Genomic DNA, 22969 nt, shown 5'->3' with positions numbered 1-22969 from the left:
GAGAGATGATCTGCAGCAGTATTTTCTGCTCCTCTTTTGTCCTTGATTTCAATGTCGAATTCTTGGAGGAGTAGAATCCATCTTATCAAACGGGGTTTTGCGTCTTGCTTCTTGAAGAGGTACCTGATGGCTGCATGGTCTGTATAGACTACTGTTTTAGAAAGAACAAGATAAGAACGAAATTTATCAAAAGCAAATACCACTGCTAGTAATTCTTTTTCTGTAGTTGTATAATTTTCTTGCGCATCATTAAGAGTTTTACTAGCATAATAAATTGGGTGGAAATGTTTTTCTTTTCTTTGTCCCAAGACTGCTCCAACAGCGAAGTCACTTGCATCGCACATGATTTCGAAAGGAAATTTCCAATCTGGCGCTATCATGATAGGTGCATTGACTAGCATTTCCTTGAGGGTTAGAAATGCTTGATTGCATTCCTTGTCAAAGATGAAGGGTGCATCTTTTTCAAGTAATTTTGTTAGAGGCCTTGAAATTTTTGAAAAGTCTTTGATAAACCTTCTATAAAATCCGGCATGTCCTAGGAAACTTCTGATTGCTCGCACGGAGGATGGAGGAGGTAATCGAGAAATAGTCTCTATTTTTGCTCGATCAACTTCCATTCCTTCGCTTGAGATTTTGTGACCGAGTACTATTCCCTCTGTTACCATGAAATGGCATTTTTCCCAGTTAAGGGCGAGGTTAGTTTCCTCACATCGGGATAGCATTCGTTCAAGATTATCGAGGCATTGGTCATATGAGTCTCCAAAGATGGAAAAGTCATCCATGAAGACTTCCATTGTCTTTTCGATCATATCATGGAAAATGGCGACCATACAACGTTGGAATGTTGCAGGCGCATTACATAGACCGAATGGCATGCGTCGATATGCAAAAGTTCCGTAGGGACATGTGAAAGTTGTTTTCTCTTGGTCTTCTGGTGCTATCGGTATTTGAAAGTAACCTGAAAAACCATCTAAGAAACAATAAAATTTATGACCGGATAATCTTTCTAACATTTGATCAATGAAGGGCAAAGGAAAGTGGTCTTTCCTAGTCGCTTCATTTAATCGCCTATAATCTATACAGACTCTCCATCCTGTGACGGTTCTCGTTGGTATTAATTCATTTTTCTCGTTAGTTATTACCGTCATACCTCCTTTCTTTGGGACTACTTGAACGGGACTTACCCACGGGCTATCGGAGATAGGGTAGATTAGTCCGGCGTCGAGTAGTTTGATGACTTCATTCTTAACCACTTCTTGAACATTGGGGTTCACTCTTCGTTGTGGTTGAATTACCGTCTTGTAGTCATCATTCATTAAAATTTTGTGCGTGCACATGGAAGGGCTTATTCCTTTAATATCTACAAGCTTCCAAGCGATCGCGTTTTTGTGTTTTTTAAGCAGGTTAACTAATTTCTCTTTCTCTATATTACTTAATTTAGATGAAATAATTACGGGTAAACTACCTTCTTTGCCTAGAAAAGCATATTCCAAACCCTTAGGAAGTTCTTTGAGCTCAATGGGTGGGTCTTTAGAAGACACCTTATTTTGTGGCTCATCTAGATCAAGAACCTTAAAAGTTTGTTCTATGGCTATCTCTTCCTCGACAAAGTGGTCCTCTTCGTTGGTTGTATCGGGTGGTTCAGCTTCATCTTCAATTAGGGGGTCATTGTTGCCAAAAGGATATTTCATTGAGCGCTCAAGATCTATGCTCCTTTTGAATGCCCCTAATTGGAGAGGTAGATTGTTAAATTTCCGGTTTTTCAAAGCTCTATGAGTTTGCACAAAAGGCTTTCCCAAGACTAAGGGGGCGTCATCTAGGATGACGAAGTCGGTTGGGATTACCATTTGATTTGTTTGAACCAAAACATCTTCAACTACACCGATTGATTTTATTACTTTCCGATTGGATAGAAAAATGGGTATTTGAAGTGGAGTAAAATCACTAACACTTAATTTTTCAAAAATGTAGTTAGGCATTATGTTAACACAAAGATCTTTATCAATGGTGATATTACTAATAAAGGAATTTTGAAAGAAACATGGAACCGGTGTAATGTTAATTTCAAAAGGGTCTTCTTTTATTAGCGAGGTTTGATCATTAGTTAACTTAACACTTACTAAGTCTTTGATTTTAGCACTAGTGTTTAACTCTTTTAAAAACTTGGCATGAGGGGTTATTAAACAATGATTTTCGAAAGTAGGTGACAAGAGGTTAATTTCTTCAAAATTAGACTCTTCTTGAATTTTAACATTATCGGGCTCACCATTTTCGTTGTTTAACTCATGTGTCGGTTTTTCACTTTCTTGTTCTTCCATTTTTACACTTTCAACTATCTCTACGTTATTATCATTTTTTAGCTCTTCTCTTGTGCGGGATTCCTCTTCCCTTGCGCGAGATTCTTTTATGCAACGTTCAATAGTTTTAATGTGTTCTAATATCCTATTGGTCACTTCGGTGAGATTGAAAGAATTTGGATCCTCAAAGCTTGAATCCGGTTGTTCGATCCTTGGTTCCTCATAGTACTCATATGAAGTAGATGGTTCACACCATTGTTCTTCATTGTAAGTATATGATGGATAAGGGTCGAAACTTTGTTCTTCATAGTACTCATATGAGGTGGGTTGTTCACGCCATGGTTCCTCATAATAAGAGTATGAAGGTGGTGGCTCATATCTTGAGTTTTCAAAGTATGAGTATGAAGGCTCATACCTTGGTTCCTCAAAATATGTGTATGAGGGAGGAGGTTCATACCTTTGGTCTTTATAGGATGTGTATGAAGTTGATGGCTCGTACCTGGGCTCCTCATAATGGTTGTATGAATTGGATGGTTGATATGAGTTATTATATTGAACCGAGCGTGCGTTACGACAACTAGTGCAATAATTACCCCTATAATCATCCTCATCATAAGTGTAGTTGTAACCTCTTGAGTATTGATCCATAAGAATCACTCAACAGACCACAACTGAGTCTCGGGACCAGAAAACACAAATAAGACGGAAACAGAAGCTGGACACGGCCCCGTGTTGAGTGAACACGGCCCCGTGTTCAGGGTCTGTATCTGGGCGTTTTAATTAAAGTTACTGGTCACGTTGAGCACGGGGGCGTGTTCAGTGAGCACGGCCCCGTGTTCAGACTCTGTATCTGGGTATCTAACTAAAAAATATGCAGCACGGGGGCGTGTTCAGTGAGCACGGCCCCGTGTTCAGGCTACTGTAAATGCAAAACTAAACTAAAATGCAGAAAAATGTGCGCGCGTTTTAAAAAGGTTTTGAAAAACTGATTAGGCCGTCGATTTTAAGCTTTCTTAAAATCCTTGTGTCCCCGGCAACGGCGCCAAAAACTTGATGTGCGTGAAGTGTGTTATATTTTTGATGAGTATTTAAGCCCTTTTTACACTTTTAGCCAAGTTTGAAATTTATAAAACACGATATTCACTAACACTAAACACACATATGGGCAAGTGCACCCATCGTGGACGTAGTATAGTGTTGGTAAGATACCGAGGTCGTCCAAGGACACAAGAGCTTTTAATACCGGTTTATCCTCAACGTCTAACCAAATCAAAAAGTGAGAAAAATGTTTAAACTAAGAAAAATAAAAACTAACTAAATGCTGAAAAATAAAATAAAATAAAAACAGATAGACAAGATGAATCACTTGGATTCGACACGTGTATTAGTATAACCTTTGATTATTTTCGCACTTTTGCACTTGTTTAAGAGATTATCTTAGTTATTGTAGTAGGCCCCTCTTTTGAAGGCGACGTTACCCTCAACCCAGTAGTTTGAGTCAGCAAGGATACAATCCTAAAGGGTCGGATTATTGAAAGATAATGAATTAAGTTATTAATGCAAATTGTGGTAGGCCCCGCTTTTGGCGGTGACGTTACCCTCGGCTAAGTAGTCTGAGTCAGCAGGGATACAGTCCTAAATAGCCGGGTTATAGTATTAATAGTAGTTAACTTATGAGGGGGTCAAAGAGTTTGGATCCCCGCCATCCAATACCTATGGGCATTGAAGGAGATCCTACTAAATTTGACCCAGGTCCCAAGCAGGACCTCTAAACGCTGAACAAGGGCAAGACCCTTACCAAACCGTTCCCTTAACCCCCGACCAGGTAGCCAACATACCTCCATATAGACCGTGGAGATATGAATGGTGAAAATCTTTTATTTTATATAGACAGTAAAATAATGCCAAGACACCACGGACAAACGATAAGGAAAGATCACCTTCAACATAAGTAACTAGTTATTAAAGTCATTAATACAAAACCAAATAAAAAGTGCAAAAGATTAAAAATAAAAAGTATTATACTAAACACTTGTCTTCACCAAGTGATGTAAGAGAATTAGGCAAACATGGCCTTGATTGTTAAGAACTCTTACGATCAATCTTGGATCCCGAGACGACTCACACACTCTACGATGGACAATGGATGATGGTGGTGGATGATGGTGTTATGGTGGTGGTGGGTGGTGGATGAGGTGTGAGAGAGGTGGTGTGCCAAGGGATGAGAGAGAATGAAGCCAAGCTCCTCTATTTATAGGCTGAACAGAAGGCTGGACACGGCCCCGTGTCCGCTGGACACGGCCCGTGCCCGTCTGACATTCTCTCACTTCATTAATTGTAATTGCGAATTACAATTAATGCGCCTGCTGTACTTTCACCACGCCCCCGTGCTCGCTGGACACGGCCCCGTGGTGGGCAATGGAAGCTTCTACTGGTTTGTCTTTTCTACTGCTTCCTGGGCACGCCCCCGTGTTCGCTGGACACGGGGCGTGTTCAGACTCTGTTTCTTCTCCTTTGCTTTGGGAGGTGCCGTTGAGGGTCCTGGCAGTCCACTTTTGTTCCTTTTCTTGTATTTTATGGTAGAATTAGTTGTCTTTTTGCTTCTTTTGTGATTTTGAGCTCATTTCATCCTGAAAATACAAAAGGAAGACAAAAACACTCTTTTTCCAACATTAGTACTTAAAAAGGGTTAGTTTTATGCCTTAATTGATGTGATTTATATGTTGCATTTTACACACATCAATATGTATGGAATCGAAATAAAATCGACGTCATTATACTTTTGTATATAATATAGCGCTTGAAATGATGAAGTGACGAGGATCAAGATTTAAGATCTGCCTATGAATGAAAACATATAAATGATTGGCCAAAATGGAAAGACACAAATAAGGCAGAGTTGAATTCTCTAATAACATGGAAAGTTTCTAGACCAACAGTCCATACAACTGAAGTTGTAAATATGTTGGATACAAATGGGTCTTTTATGCGAATCATGTGAAAATTAAATAAAGTGATATAAGGCAAAATTGGTGGCACAAGTATTTTCACAAAGACCTATAACTGATTATGAGGAGACGTATTCTCCGGTGGTGGATGTATTGGCTTTTCAATATTTAATTAGTTTGGTAATATAAAGAGAGAATTGATATGTGTCTTATGAAAGTTATGAATCACTGGATACTAAAAGTTTACATGAAAGTCCCTTAAGGATTTAATTTATTAAATAAATGTAAAATAAGTTCTCGAGAACGATATGATTGTTGTATACAGATTCATATTTGAATACGTTGAATATAATTGGAACTCCTGCTGAGTATCCTAAAACATTTAAGTGCTTATAAGGTTAAGTGGAAACATCTTATGGATGTAATTCTTGTGCACCAATAAACATACACAGAATACCTGTACTTGGTGATTATGGTATCTCAATGTACAATGTATAACCATGGTACAATATGTATTATACAAATGAAGCAAGTGTTCAAGACATCATTGCATATGATATAGAAATCAATAAGGAGGTTATGTAACAGAACTCCTAAAGAGTGTATGGACATACAATTTTTTTCAAAGTGGAAAGAAGTAAGTGAATGATTGTAAATGTCTGAAACATTGATTTCAAAACCTCATGAATGTATCTTTATAAACTTAAAAAGATAGTATGGATAAAATAGTTGGATTGAGTGTTGTACAACTCATAAGATATTCTGATAAAGAGATATATGAGTTTGATAATATCATCCATCTTTATCAAAAGTCATCTCCTAAAAGTTCAATATAATCGCAGTTTACAGTGATGATGTATTGGCACCATCGAGAGAAATTGTTGAGCTTTTAGAGGGAGAATTTTGAATGACCTTGACATATTGTAATTATTGCTCGACCTGCAGTTCGAGTATATGTGTAATCAATCAAACTATATCTATTAGAGGTTGACGCATTTTACCATGGACAAAGTTTATCCTTTAACTACGTTAAAGGTTGTTCAATTACTTGATATATAAAATGGCTGTTATAGCTTCATATAAAAGAAATTGAAATTTTTAGTCTAGAGGTACCATCTTTAAGTGCAATTGTGCATTAGTATTTTTTGCTATCTATTCATGATTTTATATATTTTTATTGAATTTATCGATTTGATATAACATGTGCTAAACGACGAAATATTGAAATGGGAAAACATCTATTTAAATACATCTAAGGTATGTAAGATATGAATTTATATTTTACTAACCTATCAAAACAAGTTTTGTAAATGCAGGGAATGTAACAAATCACAGTTGTGGATCTTATGATATTTATTTAAAAGAAGAGGCATTAGAAGGCTCATATAAAGATATACAACATTGCGAACATAAAGAATTGCACATTAAGGGATCAAGCGGCAAATCATTGACTACAAAAAGCTTTGAGCAAGTTTCAAGAAAAATGGGTACTAGTTACTTGAAGAATACATGTTCAAATGAGGGGGAGTATTATACAAGTTGCACTCTTTTTCCCTTCACTAGGTTTTATCCCATTGGATTTTCTTAGTAAGGTTTAATGAGGCAACGTACATGATCCAGAAGTATCAGGGGGAGACGATACGCGATGCACTCTTTTTCCCTTAGCTAAGGTTTTGTCACACTGGGTTTTTCTGGCAAGGTTTTTAACGAGGCAACATCTCCAAGCGTATCAAGTTGATAACCAATGGGGAGTGTTATAAATATATTATTAATATTATGGTTATCAATATTAAAAATAGATTAGCTTATTCTCTAAGTTTTCTTCTTCTATATATACTTCCCATTGTATCTCTTGTATGATATATCGATCAATGAAATATCTCCTTCTCCCTACATCTCTTTCTCTTATTGTTTGCTATTAGGCTAGTTTCACAACAGTGATTTGATTTTTGGACCAAAATGACAATAAAAATGAAACCACAGGGACCCAGATTTAAAAGATTTGAGTTTTGGACTAAAATGATAAAAGTGACTAAACCTCAAGGACCAAAATGGCAGTTTACTCAAAAAAAAAAAAAAAAAAAAAAAAATTCCTCCAAAATATCACCCTCCACCAACCAACCCTAATTTCCTCCATCAATTTCTTCCCCATTCAAAAATCAAATCTTATTCTTCATCCTCTCAACTCCACGTTAGATTCCTCTCTCTCTCTCTCTCTCAACATCTCTTCAATTCATCCAATTAACCACAAATATGCTTCCATTTCATTTTTAACCTCCACCTATACATACACCCACCCAAATACATACACCCACCCAAAAATATACGTATATTATACATGTACAGGCACCGCGGCAGCTCGGTATCGCGGCCGGAGATGGTGGGAGGAGGAGGCGGTGGCGGAACGGCCTCGTTTGATCGGAAACGAATAAACGATGCGTTGGAGAAAACATCATCTTCTTCAACCGTTAGGGTTTTGAATAAAGAGAAAGAGAAAGAAAAGGAAAAAGAAAAAGAAAAAGAGAAATTGTCTGTGGCTTCTACTTCCACCATCGCCACCACCAAAATCGAGGGCTCAGATGGTTTGTTTTTTAATTTCTTTTCAAAATTTATGTTATTTTTTACAGTTTTCTTATGTGCTATATGTATGAGTTTGTAATATAGATATGTTGTTGTGACCTTTAGGCAAATCCCACTAGAACCGCACCCAAACGAGTAATCGACCCTCTTCTACGGACTGTTGACATCACAAACCTTACCCAAAGCAGCCCCCAAAACCACTTGTGCACCTATGCAGTTAATATCGGTGGAATATCTACGGACTGTTGACATCACAAACCTTACCCAAACCAGCCCCCTAAACCACTTGTGCACCTATGCAGTTAATATCGGTGGAATATCGGTTATCGGCGACGTGTCAAATATCGGTTGTGATATTATCGGTGATATGACCGATATTGACTGTATTTTGGATGCCTTGGTTGACGTGGACTTGGATGAAGATTTCATCGGTTATGATTATATCATGTTTCAAGTATTGACGCTTTTGAGTTTTGACTTAATATTACTATTAGTATTATATATGTTTACGTTTTATATATGTGTGTATCCCATCGCGGTAACCTATATCTCAAATATCGACCCTTGACCGATATTTGATTTTGGACTGCTATAATTGCATAGCCACCTGTGCACCTACCAAACATGCCACTAAGACCGGTGGGTATGGGGAGGATAGTCTCTTTAGAGACTACCCGCCACGTAGGCGCCACGTAATCACGGGAGGAGGAGCATCCTCTTGGGGACTACCCAAGGGTGTGGGGACTACCCACTTTAATAAAAAAATAATATATATTCAGGGGGGGGGGGGGAGAGAAACAATGAAAAAAATAATAAAAAAACCCATATGTGCCCCGTCTCCTCCGGCTCTATTTCGACGCAAGTGACGCGACGCCCCTAAGGGGGCCGGTGTGCGACGGACCGAAAAAGGGGGGACGGCCCGGTGCCAAACCCCATACCCAATGGTCTAACAACAACACCCAAGTCTTGCTATTGAACAACAAGGAACCGCAGCAGGCAAACAGAAGACGTGATTGGTGACCACCGTAGCGCTTGGTTGAGACTGCACCATATGCTATTGGACGAGTTGAATGGCGACCCTCGTGGTGCTTCTTACTGTTCTAGAGGACAAGGGCGCTTTCAACTTTCAAGGGCACTGGATTGATATGTGTTCCATTATTTGGTCACGTTAACGTTGCATTTTTGTTATTAACCAACTTCCATGTTCCCATTTTTTCCTTATTTCGCTTGTATGTTTATTTTCAAATTGCACATTTACTTTCATTTAGGAGTTTTAGCATTCCATCATGTAGTTAAGCAAGTTTGAAAAATAACAAAAGCAGTGAAGAAAGTTGTTGCAAAGTCTCGTACTTGTTTTTTCGTTGGGAGTGTTTGCCTAGTGTAAAAGGCTACTATCTCGGGAGGGGAGATTGGCCATCTCGAATCGGTCTCTAACAATGGTTGTAGATGAGAGGAGAACTCCACAGTTAAGCATGCTCGGGTGGGAGTAGTACCATGATGGGTGACCAATGACCTTCGAAGTCCCCACTCGAGCAACCAAAAATGAAGCCGTGAGCTCCTGATGGGCAAAGCGGACAATATTGGTGGTATGAGAGGCCAAATGTTACATAGTATTCTATGTGTAACTGTTGTACGCTATTGATATTTTCCGCCTCTATTCCTGTCATGGTTTAAAAATACGCTCGAGGCGTCCGTTTTGAGGCGCGCCTCGAGGCGAAACGGCAAGAAATCGAATAAGAGGCGGCGTCTCACTGCTTGTTTTCATACGTACGCCTCAGTGGTATGAGGCGGACGTTTCGTGTCGAGGCGGAACGGTAACTAAGAGGCGTATGTACCTTTTAGGCGGGAGAAATTAGGGTTTTTTAGGATTACCTAAGAAAACAGAGTCGATTATGAAAGAATCTGGATGAAATACAGAGGTAGATGGAGACGTACCTGGCTTGTAGCGATGAGTGACATTAGGGTTTCAGGATGGAGAAGATGATGGAGGCGTAACTCTTTTTAGGGTTACTGAAAAATGACGGCCCCTTTATTCATTCCATTTACAAGCACTTAGATTAGGACCCTTAAACATTACCTTTTATCATATTTAACCCAAAACTATTCTCACAGGTTTATTTACATTAGGAAAGTTATATGTTTAGTATTTTATTTTCTTTAGATGTATAATTTTTATATGTATTTTTAATTCCGCCTCGGTTCGCCTCGAGGCTTACGCCTCGTGAGGCGAAGGGAAAACGCCTCGAAACTCGTTTCCGTTTTTTTAAACCTTGATTCCTGTTTACATGTGGCAATTAGTTACAGAAATTTGATTGATTTCTTGATATCAGGCCAAACCATAGTTGTTAATAGCGCTCATAGCGGGCGCTATAGCGAATAGTGTAGCGAAGCGCTCATGTGTCGCTATTTGATTTTGGCGCCTCCATAGCGGGATTTTAGGTTTTTTTTTTCTTTTCTGTTTTATACATAGCAGGATTTTATAGGTATAAAATAGCAGGATCTTAGGCTTTTTGTTAAATATACATATAAAACAGTGTATAAAACAACGTATATGGATATAATATTCATAGAAAATATTTCTAACTTTTTTCTAGTGTGGTGCTAAACATAAAATAGCGCTCACTGTTTTCTCGCTATCGCTACATAGCGTATAGGTAGCTTGTCACTTTTGTCCGCTATTCACTATTAACAACTATGGGCCAAACAGTTTTCATACCAAAAGTCCTACACACATACCAATAATTTGTATGATGAAGCATAACTATGTCTTGTACTCTTGTTGTGAAATCATTGTAGTTGAAGGCACTAGGCCCACTCAAGGTGAAGCGAGTGAGCCTGTCGCCTAGGCGCAACATGCCAATTTTAGTTGTTCCAGGCATTTTAGATGTGCTAGGCCAGTTTTAGATGTTTCAGAGTTCAGACTTGTTAATATCGGTGATATATCGGTTATCGGTCCCCATATAAAATATCCATGTCAAATATTGATCAGAATTTCAATATTGATATTATCGGCGGTATTTTCCGATATTTGACCAATTTCTGATATTTGACCTATATATCACCGAATTCCCAATATCAGTATCTTTCTTCTTAGTTCTATAATTCGACTCGTCCTTCTTCTTGTTGCTGCTATTAGTGTTTTAAGTCTTAATTGTTAGTGTTTTAAGTCTTAATCAGTTCCTACTTGATACAATTGTTAGTGTTTTGCTAGTTGCAAAAGGTTAATATGTTAATGGTAGGAGAGTATACTGAATTGTTAGTGTTAAGTTGCTATATATATATATAAAGTTTGCATGATATTTAAATTACCGATATCCCACCGTGATAACCGATATCTCAAGACTCAAATATCGGCCCTTGACCGATATCCGATATTTACCGCATTAGGTGAGAAGTATGACATGTGGTTTTTGTTGCAGAGGAATCCGAAACAGACAGTGAGGAGGAATCTGACGTTAGCGGTTCTGACGAGGACGATACTTCTTGGATTTCATGGTTTTGCAACCTACGAGGAAACGAATTCTTTTGTGAAGTTGACGACGAGTACATTCAAGACGATTTCAATCTATGTGGGTTAAGCAGTCAAGTTCCTTACTTTGATTACGCACTTGATCTTATTCTAGACGTAGAGTCCTCTCACGGTAAGCTACGCGCACCCATTACTCATATCATCTTTAACACTCATTATTATGGTCAATAATGGTCCGACTTACGCATATCAACAGCAGATATGTTCACTGAAGAGCAGAACGAACTTGTTGAATCAGCAGCTGAGATGTTATATGGCTTGATACATGTTCGTTATATATTGACTACAAAAGGAATCTCTGCAATGGTATAGTAGTTGTCTGCCTTTTTATTTCTCTTAGAGTAAATTACTATTTCGGTCCCCGAGGATTAGTCTAGTTAACCCTTTCGACCTAAAAAAATCTTTTGACCTATCAAACCCTAAGGTTGCATTTTGTAACGGTTTTGGTCCCTAACACTAACTCTGTTACTTATTTTGTTAAGTGTAAGAGTATTTTAGTACTTTTACCATTTTACATCTAAGGTGTTGTTTATAAACGTCTTTCTAAGATCGTTCGTTTTTCAAACTTCTTTTTAAACCGTTAATATTTTTTTTAGTATATCGTTTATTTAAAGTTTAAACTGTTCATTTGTTAAAGTCGTTCGTTTGTTCAAAATTCGTTCATTTATAAACCTTTTGTTTATTAAAATCTTTCTTTACATAAACAACCTTTGAGGTGTAAAAGGACCAAAATACTCTTTAACACTAAACATAAAAGAGTAACAAAATCAGTGTTAGGGGCCAAAATCTCTACAAAATCCAACCTCAGGTTCTGATATGTCAAAAGATTTTCTTTTAGGCCGAAAGCGTTAAACTGACTAAACCTTAGGGGCTAAAATAATAATTTACTCTTTTGCTTATTTCATTATTCACAAATTCGATGTTATTTTCTTTAAAATTTTGCAGTTGGAGAAATACAAAAACTATGACTTTGGACGGTGTCCAAGAGTTTATTGCGCCGGTCAACCTTGCCTTCCGGTTGGCCAGTCAGACATACCACGTTCAAGTACCGTGAAAATATATTGTCCCAAGTGCGAAGACATCTACTACCCTCGATCCAAATACCAAGGCAGTATCCTCACCTTATATATTACCCTCGATCCATTTCGAAAAGAACTTTGCACTTGCTAAACTTGGAATTTTGTGACACTTTTATGCATTTTGCAAACACAATGGGTGTTTGGATACAAATAGGCTTGTAAATGAACCGAACGAACACGAACAAATGCATGTATGTGTTTGTTCATTGTTCGTGTTTGTTTAAAACTAAACGAACAATTCATGAACATAAACAAACATAAACGAACACAAAAGAAAATGATTGACTAAACATAAACGAAGACAAACGAACATAAACTAATTTTTTAGAAAAGCTATAAGTTCTATTGTAAAGCTTATTTTTATTACTAGAAAGCCCAATTAATAATTAGTTATATTTATAGAAGTAGTTAGAAAGCCATTTTAATGTTTATATTTATATAAATATAACTAATATAAATATAACTACTTGTATATCTATTGAAATTTAAACGAACATTAGCATACAAACATAAACGAACGTAAATAAACAAATTTGTTCATGTTCGTTCATTTATTAAATAAACGAACTTCCCGCCTAACAAGTTTACGAACACTTCATGAACGTTTGGTTCATTTACAGGCCTGGGTACAAAGTGTCAAGTCACAAGTGCAATGGTTGTATAATATATCATTCTTATATTTTGTGTTCCTTGTTTATATACATACATAATATATAAGTTATTGTAGAACAAGATGAATCAGATCCAGGATTAACTTCAAATTCATGTAACTTTTATAATGATTTTTTTAATTCATTTTAGAGTATAATGCCATTTTCGTCCCTGAGGTTTGGCTAGTTTCGCGACTTTCGTCCGAAAGTTTGTTTTTTTTTGCATCTGGATCCAAAGAGTTTGAAATTCTGCCATTTTCATCTGGCTCACTTCAACTTTTCTCTGTTAAGTTAGGGGTATTTCCGTCTTTTATGGTAACTTAAAAACCAATTTGGTCTTTTTCAAGGGTATTTGGTCTTTATACATAAAGTGAAAAAGACTGAATTGGCCTTTAAGTTAGCAAAAAAGACGGAAATACTCCTGACTTAACAGTGAAAAATTGTGTAGTTAACGAGCAGGATGAAAATGGCAAGATTTGAAACCTTTTGGATCCAGATGTGAAAAAAAAACATTCGAACATTTGGACGCAAGTCGCAAAGCGGGCCAAACCTCAGAGACGAGAATGACATTTTACTCTTCATTTTATAATCTAGCAAGGTCATCATGAGCTCTATTATTTTCATATAGTTTAATTTGAGTGTGACTAGTATTCTCCTTCACTTGCCATAGATATCGATGGCGCCTATTTCGGAACCACCTTCCCTCACTTGTTCTTGATGACTTACGGCCACCTGAAGCCGCAAAAAGCAACACAAAGCTACGTACCAAGAGTATTCGGCTACAAGCTCCATAAACCATGACCACGGATCCGCCCGCCCGCCTTCCAGTTTTGCTTGAAATCCCGTGTCTATTCAATTCTACATCAAGCCAGGTTGGTTAAAACCGTAGTAGATATGTCTGAAAAAGGTGGAAACTTGATGATTTGGCGAATAGTGGATCGTTTCTGGCCTGTCTACTTTTGAGCAAAAACTTGATATGGTGTTAGCATAGTAGTTGCAAGTCAACTTTTTTTTTTAATTATTATTATTATTAAATATAATTGGTTTTGAAGTTTACATCGAAATTCACTTGGCTTTGTAGTAGATATTTTTTTTTTTTTTTTGCCTGACATGTTAACTTTTTGGAAGTGTTATTTAAAGGGCATGTTCAATGGCAAGCTGGCAACCATGATATTTTTGGATCTAAACTCGGGAACGAGTTCTGTAATTAGCTGTTGTGTTAAGAAACTGCAGTATGATTGATGTTTGCTTTGCATAACATGCAAACAAATGAGACAACAGATGACAAACTTTGGTTGACGAAAACTCTAACCTGTCATTCACAGAACTGTTCTAGATAATAAACTTTCATGTTGTTTTCCTGTTCCAGAATCGACGTTTTCCTTGTTTCACAATTGTTGGTTGCTGCACCAAATCGCCGATTATGCCTAGCTTTTTGTCCAGTTCCAGAACAGTGGTCGGGACTGTTGTGATCACTTCCTTCTAGGTTTCCGTTCATGTGAAATCATGGTAAACATCGATACAAATGAGGTGTTGAGTGCATATTCATTCCATACTATTGTGATTTTTGTTACCAATGGACCCGGTGGTTTAAAGGGGCGAAACCCCTTGTGACCGGGGGTTTTAAGGGGGCAACGCCCCTAAATAGAGTTCAAGGGGCCGAAACCCCTTGTTAACTCAAAAGATGATTAGAGTTTTGTTTATGTTTTTTTATGAACGTAAAATGTCACCATATCTTGTGATGTCTTCTTTTTAACTCTTCTTGTAACACGCCAACACTTTTTTTTATCATTGACAAAATTTGACGCGCATAACAAGTTAACAACACAATCAAGTTACCATTACGGTCATCATCGCTACATCTTTGCTTATAAGCATACATCTTCTAAGGATGTCTTGGTGTACACATCATATTGATGTTTATTATCCATGATTCGCATTGATCATTTTAGGCTATATGTGACTTGGAAAGATCCAAGTACCTTTTTGAAGCTTGTGTGGTTTCTCGCACCGCACAACTAGGAGTGTCAACATGGTTTTCAGATGTTAACAGAGATTTGTTATCTTAAAAAAGTTGTACCATCATAGCCAATTAATACTTTGGCTAGGTTATACCTCTAAGAGTTTTCTTTGGCGGATCAATTATAAATTGAAAAGATATAACATGGTGTAATAAAATACACAATTAAAAACCAAAGTTAAAAACTTCATTAAACTGAAAACAAATACAACTGCCCTAAACGGGACTTAGAAAAGACAAACTGCCCACGCAGGGGCCTACAGAAAGGAAACTAAGTCCACGCAGGGACTTGATACAGAAATTAAACAAATGTCCTCACAGGGACATGATTACAACAACCAAGAAAATAAAACAATCCTATACTTCTTCTTCCCTTTGATAAGGTTTGCAAGGCCTTTCATAAAGCTATTATGCTTCTCCTTGTTTTTCCTAGCCTTGTGCTCAACCCTATCTAACCTCTCCAGGATTTCCTGAGTCTGTTGCTGCTGCTGAGGAGGAGGTTGTTGGTACGGTGGGTACTGATAACCCGGTACTGGATATCCAGTTGGAAGAACCGGAGGGTAAGAAGAAGGGTAAAGATGGTGATACTGCGCAGCCGTAAGGTAAAGGTCTTGAGATACATAGTCCGAGGGGTACCCCGATGGGTTTTCAAAAGGATTATACCCAGAAGAACCTAGGTAAGTCGGGATTGGGTTATCAAAACCCATAGGCGCCTCAGGTGGTGCATAAGAAGCTGGCGGAGGTTCAACCTCCGGCGCCGCATTCGAGGGCCCACCCATCTGGGGATCCTCCGGAATAGGGGGATAAGAACTCGAACTCCGGGGAGAACTGAAACGAGGTCCCCCCCGTACGGACATACGCGCGTTCCTTCTTTGCCTCGGAGGCTCGGGAGGTGGCTGCGGTGGCTCCTCTACAGGAAGTGGCGGTGGTGAGACAGCTTGGAGCTGCGGTTCAACCAAAGGTGGTTGGGTTGGAAAGTTATGGTAAGATGGGGTAAAGAACCAATCAAAATTGGCCATTTTCTCCTGGAACGAGTCGGGTCCATTGTAAGGTGATCCCTGAAATGGGGATCCACTCGATATGCTGATTGGGTGACCCGGTGTTCCGGTCTGCATCTCCGGATCTGGATCATCGTCCGTTTCCATCCCCTGAGAAAAATGGTCCTCAGGGCCCAAGGGGTTGTAACCAAGAAAATCGTTAACATAGTCGTTTGGGTTAAACTGTCCCGGGGAGTAGAGGGAATCAGAGTGGTGAAACGAATGGGATTGCGAAGAGTGGTTTGAATGGTAAGACTCGTGAGAATGGTGAGATTGCTGAGAGTGGTGTGAATGTTGGGGTTCATCAGGAACAAGTGGCCCAAAGGACGGGTGGAAAGAAGGCGATGAGCTTAGCGAGACTGAGTGTCTTGCCGGCTCAAAAGGTTGACCCCACATATCGTGAGAGTCGGAGGTGGAAAAGGACGCTGATGGAGTGCGTCTATGAGATGGTCCTGCTGACGACGGTCCCCCACGCATGGGACCCTTGCCTCGTCCCCTTACTCTTGGAGGCATGTTGATGATTCCTGTTAAAACAAGAAAACAAAATAAAATAAACATAATAATAGCAAAGGAAAGTAAAAGATACATCCTAGGTCATTTGCCTAGACTCGAGAGTCTAAGGAATGTGCTTATTGTGTCATTGAGATTAAACACAAAAGGTTAGTGTTTAATTCACTCAATGTTGGCTCTGATACCAACATGTCACACCCCAATATTCCACGTATTACTGGTGGGCCCGATGGGTAGTATCGTGCCGTAGTTGATATCATCATTGTCAACACACACAATAATATAGCACAGCGGAAGGCTGGGTAAATAAACTATTACAAACCATACTGTCTGATGTTCGAGTACATGAATAATACAGACTGGAATGTAATAAGATCCACAGGCGGATCATAATGTACAAAGAAACAAAACTACAGACTTCGGGTATCTATTGGATTTGCAAGATCCTCTATAACACCCTATAGCTCCAGCCTATTTCGGGAAGTACCTGTCAATCAATCTTTAGGAAAATACGTCAGTTTACACTGGTAAATACAATTTAACTGACTCGTTTTGAATACATTTAAGAAAATTGATTTAGGTGCACAAGGCACAAATCATTTATAACTTGGGACAATCTTTATTAAAATCTTGTATACAGTTTTACATGTTTGTCATACATGTGGGGCCGGTTTGGAAGCCGGACATGATTAACTGACTCACCACTTATAGAACCCACAAAGGAGTTATCCCCAACTTGTGGGTAATTTGATATTTAGCATTTGCATCTGTCAGGTGCATGCCTGCACCCCGTGCATAGGTCGTGGCCATTATTAACTTAAATGAGCCGAGGATATCCAGGACACGGTCGTTAACCCCCAAATGTTTATGTTATCAAACAAGACAGATTAAAACGGGTTATGCGGATTTATTAAATCACAATCCGATAAAATAATCCCATACCCGACCAAGCGGTATTAATATACTGTATCCCAAGCCCGTATAGGGAAAATAAGTTAAAAATATTTACCTGGTGATAGCAGTAAAATTCCTAAGGTTCTTGAAAGACACTTTTTACCGGAAGCTATTAATCTGTATAGAAGGTTTAATTAGCCTATTAGGACGCTAACGGGTCTTTAATTAAGTCAAGGACTTAGACCGGTTAGTTAGAAGGAAACCTTACGGATCTAAACGCTAGATTAAGCGGAGACCGGGATAGAATGTGATTTAGACCCGACAAGCTTGGATACTTGTATAATATGGGTAAACTAAATACATTCTGGAAAAATGAGAATTAAATGATAAGGTTAAGCCCGTTTCAGCTATTTTACGTAAACTAGTCACGTAACCGATCCGTAACCAAATGAATTATATACAGGTCTTAATCATTATTATGCTCAAAATATATTAACATATATGCGCTTAAAGCAAATTAAACCAAAATAAGTCCCATAAGGGTATTTTGGTAATTTTAATGTCCATAAAAGAGTTTATTTATAAAACTGAGTTCCAGGTCTGATTATAATTAGTAAAAACATGTATTTTGATAAGTTATATCAGTAGGATACTTAATATATGAGAAATATACCTTTTATAATCATTCATGCACCGAAGGGGCATTTTGGTAATTTTACATAAGCTTTTAAAGGTCAAAATAGACTTCTGGGTTTAAAAACTTTAGCTTACTGTAATATTACATATATTAGCTTAAAACATCAGTAGGTAATGAGTTTTATAAGCCAAATATAGTTTTGACCCATACTAGGTGCTAAAAATGCTTAAAAACCGATTTAAAGGGCTATTTGGGTAAAAATAGGAAATCTGAGTTTTTGGTTAGTTTATAAGGTTCAAAATATTATATTTATCATATAAAATCAGTAGCAAAAAGTTTGGCATTAAAATGTTATGTAAAACTCATTTTATGTATGAAAAGGGTAAAACCGACAATAACCGAAATTAGGCTATAATCCTATGTTATGCTCAGCCTAAAAATAAATAAAAATCTTCAATAATCCCAAAATATTATTTAACATCAGTAAGTAAAATGTTCGGTGTCAAAAATCGGGTTTAGATAGGCCTTGTGCTAATTACGCCTTTTAATTACTAAAAAGTTTCTTAATTACGCTATTGAGCATAACTCCTATTCTAGACCTCAAATTGATGTCAAATTTTCGGGACATGTCTAAATATTAGTAGCAAAGGTTTTAGTCCATTCACATTGCTAAAAATCTCGGTTTTATACAAAAAGGGCGTTTTAGGCATTTTTAAGCATAATCACGATCAAGTGCATATAATTCAAACTATTAGGCACCATGCAATATAACTCCAAAGGGTTATACTACTAAGTAATGTGGTCCTAATGGAAGCTTAAAACGTGGAAGAATTAAGCTTGAACGGGTCAGAACTGAAAGTCAAAGCAAAAGTCAAGCTTTTGCGACTTTCGGTTATAAACTGACCTTAGACTATTAATTGTTGGATTAGGACTGATAAAACATGATTAAATATTAATTACCAAGTCATTAGAATGTTAAAATATAATTTAGAACCTTTGGTTTACTAATTAGAATCATTTTTAAAATTTCTGTCCAGTTTGACTTTTTGTCAAACTACTTTGACCCGACAATTAACTGGTCAAACGAGATAATTAGGAGATGCCCTTTTAAGGGTTAATCACCTATACTAATGTGGTCTTATAATTACTTTCAATTTGATTAGTAGTTAACCTATGCATGATTAATTCGAAAGTCAAACTAAACTTACGCTAAGTTTGACTCTAGAGTAATTAAGCTAATTATAACGACTAAATAAGTAATTAGAGGCTTACTTAAGGTCCAAGCAGTCTTTTCTACACTTGAGAGTCTTCTCCTTCTCTTTAGCAAGCTCTAGATGGTTGTGATTTGTAATTGTTACAAATGAGCAAATGAACCTCAAGACTAGTGTTCCTTATATAGCAATTTCCATGAATCTTGATCACTTCCAGGTGTAATTGGGGGCCCTGGGATCACCCCAGGTGTCCTAGCTATTGTAAATAACCGACATATAGCTCCAAGAGTCGTCACAAACTAGGCAAAGGCGGTGGAACAGATTAAACTCGCACCTGGCAACATGTTCTGACACTGGGGACCTCTCGCGGCCCGCGTAAGGATCCTTTAGGGTCTTACGCGGCCCGCCTGGACATGGGTAACTGGCAAAACAAGTTTCCATGTTGGCAGTTTCAGTCCCTGAACGTTTTTAATCCTTTTTAACCTTATTTTTGACATATAAGGCCCTTGTAGTTAATTTGGTGAAGCTCTAGGATGAATATCCAACTTCGTTAGGCTCGAGTTCGTTAAATATCTTCATGAAAGCAAGTTTCATCAAGTTGACACTTTCAACCCAAAGTTTGGAAAACATGCTTAACGATCTCGGAATCACGTGAAATTTTTACCACTTATTCTCGGGAGTATATTTGAATATTTCGAAGCCTCGGTTTCGTTAAAAGGTCACTCAGAGGTCAGGATTGACATATTGACACTTTTAACCCTTGTAATTTATAATCTTCCGATTATTTTTACAAACGGCTTCTTATATCCAATTTATTACCCGTTTAAGAATATTTTCTTCACGTGTGGTCATTCAGAGACCCAAGTTTGGCATGTTGACACTTTTAATCCTTCTGTAAGCATAGTTTCATTGTTTGTAAACTTTAGTCCTTCAAACTCAATCTTTCTCACAATTAAAGTTTAGGACACGTGTCTATACATAATTGGACACGTTTTTACGTGGTGTTACATCCTTTTCTCCCCTATACTTCAACCACAACCATCATTTCCACCTGAGGGTGCTGCAGAGGATCTCCGTACACCTCGCTAGTGCTCGTTAGCAAGAACCGCACACCTACCGTTTCAACCCTAACGGGTCGCCTCGGGTTCATCAGTTGGATCGATTCAATGACAGCGGTGGTGGCGACGGCAATGCCGATGAGTAAAAATACGAGACGCTGTTCACGGAGCATGTAATGAACAACGCGATTGACGGTTTGTTTGGCTTCGGAGAGTAAGATTCCGACGTCGGTTGGGACTCCGGGCGCCGGTAAGTCAACTCAGATTGCATATTGTTACTGTGTGTGGGATTGAGATTGAGATTGTGATTCTCTCTCTATATGTAAATGTACAGAGAGAGGGAAGAGTGGTTGAGGTGGAGAAGAAGTGGAGGGGAGTATACAGGGTGGGAGTATGGTTCAGTTCTAGAAACTCGATTATGCCATTTTGTTATGCAGAAGAGATCTAGAGAGAAAGAGGTAGAAGAAGAAGAAGAAGAAGTGGGGGTATTTATTTTCTTTAAATAAAATAAAAAATGATCATTTTACCCCTAAGAAAAAGAACAAAATAGTAGAAATTAATTTGAGAAATATGAGCTGATTTGATTTTTGGATCAAAGTGGCAATAAAAGTGAAACCACAGGGACCCAGATGCAAAAGGTTTCAAATTTAGACTAAAATGGCAAAAGTGACCAAACCTCAGGAACCAATATGACAGTTTAGTCTTCTCTTTAAGATATAGTAAATATAAGCCAAAGCGAGTTTAATCAAGCAACATAATTACAAAACACCATCTATTATTCAAATTACTTAACTTTCAGATATGACAAGTTGAGTAAGTTATACCCACCCATTTACATGTCATAAAACTTGCTTAATACTACAAAAAGAAACATGTTTATGGTATGTGCATAAGTAATGTTCAATCCATAAACATCATATTGAGGCTCCATCTGTTTTTTTTTTTCCTTCTCGTTATGGTGATTTACCTGAGAAACACCACTAGCAATTATAAGTAAATTCATGCACTTCATGATTTAAGCCAGATCACCAACCAACTCCTCGAAAAAAGGCTTGAACACCTACATTTGAAGTACTAGTGAATCGGTCGAATGCTCAATAGCTAGGGTATTCTTTGTCTAACAAATATGTGAGAAAAATGCCAACTCTAAATTGAGTATCAATTAGGTGTCAAGATTTCTCTCTCTGAGTAAGTTGTTAGATATAGTTTTTGTTTTTGTTTGTATTTTCGCTAAAAATAAACCTATTTTGAAAACTCCAAGTACAAAAGTTTTATGTCTTTAACATGTAATATGTGCAAAGAATCTTTGTCATTGTCCGAATTTCCAAACCACCCAAATTCCAAACGAATGTGTTGTGGATCTTGTTCATTTTCTTGTCTGGAACTGCAAACCCCTAATATTATTTTTAATTTTTATAATCCTAAATATTTATTTCTCTAATTATTTTTGTTCTTGTTTTGCATATGGTTTCTTTCTTCAGGGCTGCTTATTTGGGCTTAACATCATGAACTTGATGGGTCGTTCCCTCGCTTTCTTTGTGAAGATACATATCCGAGGCCGGATATGACCCATCAGGACGAACGTCACAAGGAACGTCCGTCCCCTGCATAGTACCGAAGACGAACCACCGTTCAAGTGCGTCTGGACGAATGACGTCATCTCAATTGACCACTATAAATACCTCATCAAAGTACAACGCCAAGTACGATTTTCTGAACCTTCGTCCCTATTTTCTCTCTCCACTTTCTCTCTCTACCAATACTTATCCTCACGTCGGAGGGTGGTCGCAGAGGGGCCCTCCCATCTCTGCGACGAGCCTAACGGTTTTCTGTTTTGCAGGAACCTTCTCCAAGCTTCCTAACAAGATCCAAACCCTCGATTACAGGCTCCAGCCTAAACTTGATTCTTTGGTTCTTCAATTGGCGCCATCCGATTTCATAAGCTCACAGTCCTTCACCTTGGTGAATTTCTTGAGCAACGAACAGATCTATGGTGGCCTCGAGTTCTATGAATTCGGGATCCATAGCTGTTAGTACGCAAACTACAGCTCCGGCAAGCATTACTTCCACAGTTTCAGCTCCTTTGAGCTCGGGACCAGGAACAACCTTGCCATTCATATTGATTCCCACCTCCCAAGCATCATATATTGATGCGGAGTTTTTATCTAAAAATGCAAGTCTTTTACGAAGACTAAAAGCACAGCAGGCCAGAGACGAAGAGATCCTCGGTTTACGAACCAGGCTTTTCCATGAGGAAACACCGGTACGGACTATGGGTCCTACAATTTATACTCCACCTACTTTCTCCACAGTAGTTACTTCGGAAACTCATAGTGGGTATGTGCAGGGATCTTCCGGACCATCTCCAGCAATGGCAATACGAAATGAAGTGCAAATGGAAGTAGCTCCTGATCCGAAGCTCACTAAGCCATATCATCCGGTCTCCATGACTGCTAAGTCCAAGTTCAGTGCTCGTATCACACACGCTAAGCTTCCTCCGAAGTTAAAAATGCCAACGA

At 38.2% G+C, this 22969-nt stretch overlaps 2 protein-coding genes across 5 annotated transcripts; one reads left to right on the top strand and one right to left on the bottom strand.

The window, feature by feature from the left end:
* The first annotated feature begins 7364 nt into the window (after positions 1 to 7364).
* Positions 7365 to 14254, top strand: LOC110890826 (casein kinase II subunit beta-1). Of its 4 annotated transcripts, none has more exons than XM_022138476.2 (5): positions 7365 to 7827; positions 11245 to 11466; positions 11551 to 11660; positions 12300 to 12462; positions 13754 to 14240. In XM_022138476.2, exons 1-5 carry the CDS (start codon positions 7584 to 7586, stop codon positions 13882 to 13884), a joined length of 870 nt encoding a protein of 289 aa, XP_021994168.1. In that variant the 5' UTR covers positions 7365 to 7583; the 3' UTR covers positions 13885 to 14240. The 4 variants fall into 4 exon arrangements, with proteins under 4 accessions (XP_021994168.1, XP_021994169.1, XP_021994166.1 ...); XM_022138477.2 differs by having other exon boundaries at positions 7366 to 7827; positions 11554 to 11660; XM_022138474.2 differs by having other exon boundaries at positions 7366 to 7827; positions 12300 to 12465.
* A 1178-nt stretch (positions 14255 to 15432) lies between these two features.
* Positions 15433 to 22568, bottom strand: LOC110888620 (extensin-like). The gene is made up of 2 exons (XM_022136139.1): positions 22409 to 22568; positions 15433 to 16664 (listed from the first exon to the last, which is right to left on the bottom strand). Exons 1-2 carry the CDS (start codon positions 22566 to 22568, stop codon positions 15433 to 15435), a joined length of 1392 nt encoding a protein of 463 aa, XP_021991831.1.
* Between the last annotated feature and the right edge of the window lie 401 nt (positions 22569 to 22969).

This window comes from Helianthus annuus, chromosome 11 (genome assembly GCF_002127325.2).
Source record: "Helianthus annuus cultivar XRQ/B chromosome 11, HanXRQr2.0-SUNRISE, whole genome shotgun sequence".
NCBI lineage: Eukaryota > Viridiplantae > Streptophyta > Magnoliopsida > Asterales > Asteraceae > Helianthus > Helianthus annuus.
This window is presented reverse-complemented; position numbering and strand designations above follow the sequence as displayed.